This window comes from Salmo trutta, unplaced genomic scaffold (genome assembly GCF_901001165.1).
Source record: "Salmo trutta unplaced genomic scaffold, fSalTru1.1, whole genome shotgun sequence".
NCBI classification, from domain to species: domain Eukaryota; kingdom Metazoa; phylum Chordata; class Actinopteri; order Salmoniformes; family Salmonidae; genus Salmo; species Salmo trutta.
Genome location: NW_021823350.1, coordinates 71,402 through 82,500, shown reverse-complemented (window position 1 = coordinate 82,500; position 11,099 = coordinate 71,402). Strand labels below are relative to the sequence as shown.

The 11,099-nt window shown below is 40.6% G+C and overlaps 2 protein-coding genes across 2 annotated transcripts in view; both read left to right on the top strand.

Annotated features, from left to right (window-relative positions):
- Positions 1-2,209, top strand: part of LOC115190200 (inorganic pyrophosphatase) — a 9,990-nt gene extending 7,781 nt beyond the window's left edge. The window contains exons 8-11 of the mRNA XM_029748697.1: positions 727-812; positions 1,466-1,535; positions 1,648-1,687; positions 1,874-2,209. Coding sequence (XP_029604557.1) covers positions 727-812; positions 1,466-1,535; positions 1,648-1,687; positions 1,874-1,896 — 219 coding nt within the window. The 3' untranslated portion in view covers positions 1,897-2,209. The remainder of the gene's footprint in view (positions 1-726; positions 813-1,465; positions 1,536-1,647; positions 1,688-1,873) is intronic.
- Positions 2,210-2,584: 375 nt separating this feature from the next.
- Positions 2,585-10,536, top strand: LOC115190202 (GTP-binding protein SAR1b). The gene is made up of 7 exons (XM_029748698.1): positions 2,585-2,687; positions 3,112-3,184; positions 3,718-3,837; positions 3,942-4,007; positions 5,550-5,653; positions 5,879-6,010; positions 7,951-10,536. The coding sequence occupies exons 2-7, from the start codon at positions 3,127-3,129 to the stop codon at positions 8,065-8,067; spliced, it is 597 nt and encodes a 198-aa protein (XP_029604558.1). The 5' UTR covers positions 2,585-2,687; positions 3,112-3,126; the 3' UTR covers positions 8,068-10,536.
- The last annotated feature ends 563 nt before the right edge of the window (positions 10,537-11,099 follow it).

Genomic DNA, 11,099 nt, shown 5'->3' with positions numbered 1-11,099 from the left:
TACAGTCATAGAGTTTCCTGACTGTGTAGCAGTGATAATGGCCCTACAGTCATAGAGTTTCCTGACTGTGTAGCAGTGATAATGGCCCTACAGTCATAGAGTTCCCTGACTGTGTAGCAGTGATAATGGCCCTACAGTCATAGAGTTCCCTGACTGTGTAGCAGTGATAATGGCCCTACAGTCATAGAGTTCCCTGACTGTGTAGCAGTGATAATGGCCCTACAGTCATAGAGTTTCCTGGCTGTGTCCAGCTGATAATAATCACCCAAATGAAAACTAGACAGTCAGGAAGCATAGAACATTTCTCACACTCTGGTAGAGGACAATTCTGGGCTAATTTTGATGGCGTGGAAATATAACCGATTTTCAGTGCGGCCCTCCGGACGAAAATAAAATGCTTTGACATCCCTGCTCTAAATCATTCATAGAACAGGGTATTTATACACTCAATCACACACAATACAATAAAACAGTGTATTACAGTGTAAGTACAGATTGTTACTCTTTTTCTATTGAAATATGGAACATACCAAGGGTGGAACTCGATTCCCATAGTGCACTACTTTTGATGGGCCCTGGTCAAAAGAAGTGCACTATAAAGAGACTAGGGTGCCATTTGAGACAACCTACTTTCTACTCAGTACAGAGAGTAGTATAGTGGAGGTGTATGCAGAGTTTTTAATTTTCTTAAGCATGCAGGGAATCATTTGGCGTTCTTTTTTCCAGGACTTTGCTCTTAAGACAGTCAAGGAAACTCATGAGTTCTGGAAGGCGCTGATCTCCAAAAAGACCAATGCTGGAGAACTGAACTGGTGAGACTGAGATACAGATTTACAATCTCTGTGTAATATGGCCATCTGTTCAATAGGCTGTCAGTGATGCGGTTGCATTGCTACAACGACAAGTAAAAAGAAACATCGATAAAGCAAAATAAGACGTTTTAGTTAAGTCAATGACTTGTTTTTACTAAAATAGTTTTTTGTGTGTTTTTACAGAGGCATCCCTTTCTTCTCAACTAAAACAGTTGTATTTGTGTTTTTACAGAGGCATCCCTTTCTTCTCAACTAAAACAGTTGTATTTGTGTTTTTACAGAGGCATCCCTTTCTTCTCAACTAAAACAGTTGTATTTGTGTTTTACAGAGGCATCCCTTTCTTCTCAACTAAAACAGTTGTATTTGTGTTTTTACAGAGGCATCCCTTTCTTCTCAACTAAAACAGTTGTATTTGTGTTTTTACAGAGGCATCCCTTTCTTCTCAACTAAAACAGTTGTATTTGTGTTTTTACAGAGGCATCCCTTTCTTCTCAACTAAAACAGTTGTATTTGTGTTTTTACAGAGGCATCCCTTTCTTCTCAACTAAAACAGTTGTATTTGTGTTTTTACAGAGGCATCCCTTTCTTCTCAACTAAAACAGTTGTATTTGTGTTTTTCTCCCATCTTCTGTTTGTTGGAACACTGATCCAGTACCAACACCTGTGTCACAGACAGTCCATTCTGCTGTTCCACTACTGATGCTAAGGCTGTTGTTGATGCCGTGAGTTCCTTTCAATTATCATACTATTTGGTTCATCATACTAAAACAGCTTAGCTGGAATATTAATGTGTGCTTGATAAATAATATTCATAATAATGATATTGTCTTGTAGGCATGTGCTTTTGGCCCTGAAGACCCTATTCCAAGTGCAGGTATGTATTTCTATTGTTAGTTCATTCCATTGGTATATGTGCTTTGATGTGAAATTAATCTTATTTAAATTCAATACACCTGTGATTTATTTACAAAATATCTCTATACATTATCTATATATCTTTATTTTCAACTTTGCTGGATTTCACACTTAACAATGGAACATTTTCTGCTTCTTTTCTCAGTTGACAAATGGTTCTATGTCTGAGTTAACTGCCCCAGAAAGAAGAGCCTTCAGATTGGACCAAAATGCTTTCTCACCTGAACAGAAGAATATACTTGAAAATTACAGAAAACATGTGTAGTATAATTACAATTTCCCATTTTTAGTATAAATTGTGGTTGATGCTTGTCATCTTAACATGACAAGTACTCAACCAAGTAAGTCTCTTCTTTATGTTTATTATATTTCTCAAACGTGTAAACAATATGACCGTTATAGTCCATCTAAATCTCTGCACTTTACCGTGTCTTGTATCATGTTGTTTGATACTGAAATCTAAATAAATAAATACCATCCCTACATCCCCCTCCTCCTGTTCTGAACACGGTCTTTACCAGTATCTAGTGGTCATGTATCACAACACAAGCCTTATAGCAGACAGGAGAAAAACAGGTGTGTTGAATGTGAAGAATAAAAATGATTTCCCTGAAGTTGGCTCTGACCGGAAATCACAGGATGAAAAGAACTGCTGGAGAATCACTCATCCAACACTCCTCCCCTGCCAAGAGGAAAAGATGCGAGCTACTAGATGCCATGTCTAAATATAATGCCTATGATATAATGCAGGGGATTTGAGGTATTTTATGTGAAAGGTAGGTGAAAGGTGAACGCCATAAGCCTATTGCAATATGCTCCCGCACAGCAGGGGGCACTAGTGCGCCACTAGGGGGGTTAGCTAGTTCCCGAAGTCACGTCGAGGAACAATACAATCAGCTGTTCGTTTATCGGATCCGCAGAAGAAACCTAACCAAAGCTGTCATTGTCGACAGGGAGAGGTAAGCTTTGGCAGCTTAATTAAAACAAATATTCAGTCATTTGTATAGTTATATAACGTTACTTGTGTTCCGTCGTACATTTTACTTCGAAAGGGAGAGCTGTCTGTCTGTCTTAGAGTCCTTAGTCCACATGAGGCCAGGATTTTAGCTAAGCTGATAGCCACGTAGCCGAGCTAGCAAGCTAAGTTAGCGATCAGCTGGTGCTAACTAGCATGCTAGGATAAGAAAAGACTTGTATTGTAGTTGATAAACCTAAAGCTGACTAGCAGCAGCAATAGCAAGTGCATGTGTGTACAGAGAGCCTGTAGCTATCAATATAGTCATGATGCAATGTGAAAATACTGGTGATCCAGTGAGACCAGTATGATCTCGTCTTGACAAGTGCTAGTTAGCTAGCTAACTTCTCCATTGTCTTCTTTCTTAGGCAAAGACCAGTGAAATGTCATTCCTCTTTGATTGGATCTACAGAGGCTTTAGTGGTGTGCTACAGTTTTTAGGTAATCTCTGATTTCACGTCAATGACTTCAAATGTATTATCAGTAATTTGTAGGACCTTCCACCTAGAATCTGTTCCAAAAAACTTCGTAAATAACAAGGATGCCAACAAACAACGCATACAAAGTAGCATGATCAACTCACCTAGCTAACTAGCTGCCGAATAGGCATCAACTCACCACATAGCTTATTCTTAATGTTTGTCCATAGGCTACCAGAGTGAGGACAGACATTTTTCGGGAATAAACGTGGTGAGTGAAAACCTTAACAAAATAGCCCACTCCCTACCCGGTATCTTATTCTGCCGTTATACAACTTTGTATGCGTTGTTTGTTGGCATCGTTGTTATTTACGAAGTTTTTGGAACAGATTCCTGTTGGAACGTTACACACATTATACCCACTCTTATTATATTATTATATAATAATATATTATATTATACCCACTCTTATCAGTATAATACTGCATGTCACAATGAGGGGTGTGTGTGTTTACAACTCAAACGTTTAATTAACTTGTCAATGTACTTTCCCAGGTTTGTACAAAAAGTCTGGAAAGCTGGTTTTCCTGGGGTTGGATAATGCTGGTAAAACAACCCTTCTGCATATGCTGAAAGATGACAGACTTGGCCAGCATGTGCCCACGTTGCATCCAAGTAAGCAGCATCATTTCGAAGTACATTATTGTGTTGTTTTTAAGTCCAATAACGGCAGTGAACACAATGTCAGTGATTTTTAAATGTTTTGTTTCTCCCTGAAGCATCGGAAGAGTTGACGATAGCTGGAATGACGTTCACCACGTTTGATCTGGGCGGTCACGTACAAGGTAAGACTTAGGCCTAACTAAGTTGGACACTGCGTCTTTGTAGGGTTTGGTCAGCATCTTGACATATTACATTGTCTTTGTAGGGTTTGGTCGGCATCTTGACACATTACATTGTCTTTGTAGGGTTTGGTCAGCATCTTGACACATTACATTGTCTTTGTAGGGTTTGGTCAGCATCTTGACACATTACATTGTCTTTGTAGGGTTTGGTCGGCATCTTGACACATGACATTGTCTTTGTAGGGTTTGGTCGGCATCTTGACACATTACATTGTCTTTGTAGGGTTTGGTCGGCATCTTGACACATTACATTGTCTTTGTAGGGTTTGGTCAGCATCTTGACACATTACATTGTCTTTGTAGGGTTTGGTCGGCATCTTGACACATTACATTGTCTTTGTAGGGTTTGGTCAGCATCTTGACACGTTACATTGTCTTTGTAGGATTTGGTCAGCATCTTGACGCATTACATCGTCTTTGTAGGGTTTGGTCAGCATCTTGACACATTACATTGTCTTTGTAGGGTTTGGTCGGCATCTTGACACATTACATTGTCTTTGTAGGGTTTGGTCAGCATCTTGACACGTTACATTGTCTTTGTAGGATTTGGTCAGCATCTTGACGCGTTACATCGTCTTTGTAGGATTTGGTCAGCATCTTGACGCATTACATTGTCTTTGTAGGGTTTGGTCAGCATCTTGACGCATTACATTGTCTTTGTAGGGTTTGGTCAGCATCTTGACACATTACATTGTCTTTGTAGGGTTTGGTCAGCATCTTGACACATTACATTGTCTTTGTAGGGTTTGGTCGGCATCTTGACACATTACATTGTCTTTGTAGGGTTTGGTCAGCATCTTGACACATTACATTGTCTTTGTAGGGTTTGGTCGGCATCTTGACACATTACATTGTCTTTGTAGGGTTTGGTCAGCATCTTGACACATTACATTGTCTTTGTAGGGTTTGGTCGGCATCTTGACACATTACATCGTCTTTGTAGGGTTTGGTCAGCATCTTGACACATTACATCGTCTTTGTAGGGTTTGGTCAGCATCTTGACACATTACATTGTCTTTGTAGGGTTTGGTCGGCATCTTGACACATTACATTGTCTTTGTAGGGTTTGGTCGGCATCTTGACACATTACATTGTCTTTGTAGGGTTTGGTCGGCATCTTGACACATTACATCGTCTTTGTAGGGTTTGGTCAGCATCTTGACACATTACATCGTCTTTGTAGGGTTTGGTCAGCATCTTGACACATTACATTGTCTTTGTAGGGTTTGGTCGGCATCTTGACACATTACATCGTCTTTGTAGGGTTTGGTCGGCATCTTGACACATTACATCGTCTTTGTAGGGTTTGGTCGGCATCTTGACACATTACATTGTCTTTGTAGGGTTTGGTCAGCATCTTGACACATTACATCGTCTTTGTAGGGTTTGGTCGGCATCTTGACACATTACATCGTCTTTGTAGGGTTTGGTCGGCATCTTGACACATTACATCATGTGCTACATCTTCTGTCTCTTTCACAGCTAGAAGAGTTTGGAAGAACTACCTGCCGGCTATCAATGGCGTTGTCTTTCTGGTTGACTGTGCTGACCATGACCGCCTTACAGAATCCAAGATCGAACTTGATGTAAGTCACTGCACACAATGGGCCTAATTTATCAACATTCGTTATGAAAAATGCATACACAAAACCCACGCGTTGAGGCAGCCCTGTTGAGGCAGCCCTGTTGAGGCAGCCATCACTGCAGGTTAGTCCAGGACACACAACAAACATTCTCACTGTCCCATCTCGGTCTCATTGCTGAACCTCTTGTGTGTGTGTGTGTGTGTGTGTGTGTGTGCGCGTGTTCAGGCGCTGTTAGCAGATGAGACCATCCTCTCTGTGCCTGTGCTGGTCCTGGGTAACAAGATAGACCGTCCTGAAGCCATCAGTGAGGGGGGACTGAGAGAGGCGTTTGTTCTCGATGGTCAATGCACTGGAAAGGTAAGCATAGAGATGGATGTAGCCTATGGAATTTGTATCTATGGGTAGCATTATACTTTTTTTTTTAAAGTCCATTTCAGATGAGTGTGTAACACAACTAACGTGTGTGTGTGTGGTACAGTATTCATGTTCTTTAGATATGCTGTAGAAAATGTTAGTGGCACTCCAGTCTATTTTCACCTCATTTATCACCTGATTTACTTAACAAAAGCCACATCTCAATAGGTGGTCCAGGTACAGTGCCCTTCGAAAGGTATTCAGACCCCTCAACTTTTTCCACAGTTTGTTTCCTCATCAAGCTACACACAATACCACATAATGACAAAAGCAAAAACAGGTTTTTAGAAATTTGTGGAAATTCATTCAAAATAAAAAATGAAAATATCACATTTTACATAAGTATTCAGACCCTTTACTCAATACTTTGTTGAAGCAGCGATTACAGCCTCGAGTCTTCTTGGGTATGAAGCTTGGCACGCCTGTATTTGGAGAGTTTCTCCCATTCTTCTCTGCAGATCCTCGCAAGCTCTGTCAGGTTGGATGGGGAGCGTTGCTGCACAGCTATTTTCAGGTCTCTCCAAAGATGTTTGATCGGGTTCAAGTCCGGGCTCTGGCTGGGCCACTCAAGGGACATTCAGAGACTTGTCCCGAAGCCACTCCTGCGTTGTCTTGGCTGTGTGCTTAGGGTCGTTGTCCTGTTGGAAGGTGAACCTTCGCCCCCAGTCTGAGGTCCTGAGCAGGTTTTCATCAAGGATCTCTCTGTACTTTGCTACATTCATCTGTCCCTCAATCCTGACTAGTCTCTTAGTCCCTGCAGCTGAAAAACATCCCCACAGCATGATGCTGCTGCCACCACCATGCTTCACCGTAGGGATGGTGCCAGGTTTCCTCCGGACGTGACGCTTGGCATTCAGGCCAAAGAGTTAAATCTTGGTTTCATCAGACCAGAGAATATTGTTTCTCATGGTCTGGGTCCTTTAGGTGCCTTTTGGCAAACTCAAAGTGGGCTGTCATGTGCCTTTTACTGAGGAGTGGCTTCCTTCTGGCCACTCTGCCATAAAGGCCTGATTGATGGAGTTCTGCAGAGATGGTTGTCCTTCTGGAAGGTTCTCCCATCTCCACAGAGGAACTCGGGAGCTCTGTCAGAGTGACCATCAGGTTCTTGGTCACCTACCTGACCAAGGCCCTTCTCTCCCAATTGCTCAGTTATGCCGGGCGGCCAGCTCTAGGAAGAGTCTTGGTGGTTCCAAACTTCTTCCATTTAAGAATGATGGAGACCACTGTGTTCTTGGGGACCTTCAATGCTGCAGACATTTTTTGTAACCCTTCCCCAGATCTGTGCCTCGACACAATCCTGTCTCGTAGCTTTACGGACAATTCCTTTAACCTCATGGCTTGGTTTTTGCTCTGACATGCACTGCCAACTGTGGGACCTTATATAGACAGGTGTGTGCCTTTCCAAATCATGTCCAATCAATTGAATTGACCACAGGTGGACTCCAATCAAGTTTTCAAAACATCTCCAGGATGATCAATGGAAACAGGAGGCACCTGAGCTCAATTTTGAGTCTAATAACAAAGGGTCTGAATACTTATGTAAATAAGTTGTTTCATTTTTTACAATTTCTTTTAAAATAAATTTGCAAAAATGTCTTAACCTGTTTTTGCTTTATTATGCAGTGTTGTGTGTGTAGATTGATGAGGAAACACATTTGATACATTTTAGAATATGGCTGTAACCTAACAATGTGGAAATAGTCAAGGGGTCTGAATATTTCTGAATGCACTGTATGACATTGTACAAGTCGGTAATACATTATTCTTTTTTTACCCTTAAGTGTGTGTACATTACTATTTCTACTTGGGATAATGTTTTTCATCAGAGAAAGTCAAGTTGCTGGAGTGGTCTTTAACAGCTTGACCCTGTTGTTCTTCTCCAGGGCAATGTGTCGTTGAAGGATTTGCAGGTACGACCTCTGGAGATTTTCATGTGCAGTGTCCTGAAGAAGCAGGGCTATGGAGATGGCTTCAGGTGGCTGGCACAATACATCGACTGAATCTAGGCAGAGGTTGTTTTGCTAAACGGACTCCATCTTTCTTTGGGGAATGAAGAAGATAAGCTATCAAATGAAATGGCCCTTATCGTCCAACCCCCCCCCCCCGTGTGGAAAGATGTGAAGCTCCCAATGGTCAATAATCCGCTTTCTGATTGAGTACATCTGTCAATTTTCAGCATTTAATTGGTCAGTTTTAAAGGTTTTCTATCTATGCAAACTTTTAAAAGTGGTTCATGGTCACAAGATTGAAGATGGGTCTGTGTGTATTACTAGTCCATTAATGCAGTATACCGTCGACCCGTTCTCTGGGATGTAATTAGAGTTCCACTTCTATCCCAACAGATTTGATCATATCTGCAGTTCAAGCTACAGCACAGGGCAGATGATATGTAACAATGTAGAACCTTTATAAGGTAAACTGTGAACTTTTACATTATTTCTGACAAATGATGGACCAAGTAGTTTTTAAATGAAATGGATTATAAATGGTAAGGATATTTATGTGAATGGTGGCGGTACAATGCTTGTTGCGTGTACATAGCAGTCCTACCTAGAATAACATGTTCCATCACTAAGTGGACATGAAAGAGAATAGATAGACTGATTATTCCAGCAGAGCAAGTTCCAATGCACCGAATAGAACAGTGCAAATGTTATCTAAAGTTTAGGGGCTGAGTCCATTTGACCTGGTTCTGTTTCTATACATGGTGTATATCCCAAATGGCAGAATATTGACTATATAGTGCACTACTTCAGAGAACCAATACTTTCTATGCCCCCCCCCCCAGTCAAAGTAGTGCACTAAATAGGGAATAGGGTGCCAACCCTGGTCAGAAGTAGTGCACTAAATAGGGAATAGGGTTGACATTTGGTACGCATCCAGGGGGTTTGAGATCAATTGTAATTGTCCATGCAGCTATTGCCTTCAATGCACTCAGCCAAAGATGAATGCAAACTATTTTGCAAGTGACTTTGGGATGTTTACATATAATAGACCTGGGGGAGGGGTTATAGTAGTGATGTAAAGTTCGTCCTACTACAGTTTAATGAATGAATGGCTATAGTGCCATGATATGCAGGTACATTGTAACAGGCCAGAACAAGAGACCGCCATTGCCATCATTCCATGGTATGCAGCAATAAAGCGGAATGACCATCAGTGACCACTGCAATGCTAATGTTAACAAAAAGGCTATGCTACTCCACTAACACAGCTCTGGCAGAGGTTTCGTTGAAAAATACATATATTGGGCCCTATTCAATCAGGTCTAGTTTAAAAATACATATATTTCGCCCTATTCGATCAAGGCTGGTTAAAAAAAAAAAAAAATCCCTCTTGCATGCTTAGAGTGACGTACTACTCAAGGAAACACCAGGTAGCCTGGGCACCAGTTTGAATAGGGCTCTTGGTCCTTGCCCTGTCCTGGTCGCAGACCTGGGTCATGTTCATTAGGCACCAAACGGATGAAAATGGACTGAAACGGCACTTGGATAATGGAAACACTCATTTTCATTTTCAGTTGCAAAATGTTTTAAAATGTTTTCTGTTGCGAGCCCTAAAATGAACACGTCCCAGATATTTCTAGACCTGCTAGTAAATCTTCTTTGTCATTCTAAGCCTCTGTCATTTGCAACATTTCTTATTATCTTGATGTCAATTTAATTTGAATCTGAAATGGCCATCACTGACATATTTTAGTAGTTTATTATTTATCAGAATGAACTAATGGGAACAGGTACTTCCAGCCATGTAGGCTAATACTGCCTTATAGTTTAAACAGAGGGGAGTGTTTCAGCAGTCTGATTCAGCCTTTTGATGATCTAATTGTCACATTTCCTGTCTGCTGTGTAGGTCATTTATTGAAATGATTTATAATGTCCATGATGTGAAGTATTGGCTGTGTGATTCAGACAAATCCATGGTTGAAATGCTGCAGGTACTTCTTGACTATCAGTACAATGATATGAGAGTACATGTGTAGCTCTGAATCTCTGGGAATAACAGCCTTTATATCAGCCAGCATCGGGCTCCGTTCCATTTCAATTCAGGAACTAAACTGATATTCACATTTTTTCTCAAAGCTTTTTAATGAGGAGAAATGTAATTGGAATTTCAGTTTCCTACCTGAATTGAAATGGAACTGACCCCAGCGCTGTATATCAGTATTTAACTATTGACTACCATTAATGTTTCTGTATTCATTGTAAATAATGTAAAATGGAGATGGTATCTTTCTTTGTACAATTCATTATCCTGGAGCTGACAACACACGCAGGTTGTATCCCAAATAGCACCCTATTCCCTACATAGTGCACTGCTTTTGACCAAAGCCCTATTGACCCTGGTCCAATGTAGTGCACTATAAATTATAGGTTGCCATTTGGCACATAGACATTATTACTGGATGTACTTATGATAACTCAGATCATTTTAATGTGAGAAATTGCATAAATATTTTTAACAATCAATCCTCACTTGTCATGTTTTGTTGTAAGGCTGTAGATAAAATTGCAAATGCTACAAATCCATACTTCTAATCTACATGTGATAATAAAGTATGTTTGAGATGAGCAGTATTTGCAAATACTGTATAAATACGGCATTAACTGAAAATATAATCTTCGGTGCAGGGCTGTTATCATGCAACTTCCAAAGAGTATCTCTACCCTCTCCTTTAGGTTTATATCAGAGTATTGTTGGTCATGTAGCTCAGTCTCCTTCAGGTTTATATCAGAGTATTGTTGGTCATGTAGCTCAGTCTCCTTCAGGTTTATATCAGAGTATTGTTGGTGATGTAGCTCAGTCTCCTTTAGGTTTATATCAGAGTATTGTTGGTCATGTAGCTCAGTCTCCTTTAGGTTTATATCAGAGTATTGTTGGTGATGTAGCTCAGTCTCCTTTAGGTTTAGATCAGAGTATTGTTGGTCATGTAGCTCAGTCTCCTTTAGGTTTATATCAGAGTATTGTTGGTGATGTAGCTCAGTCTCCTTTAGGTTTATATCAGAGTATTGTTGGTGATGTAGCTCAGTCT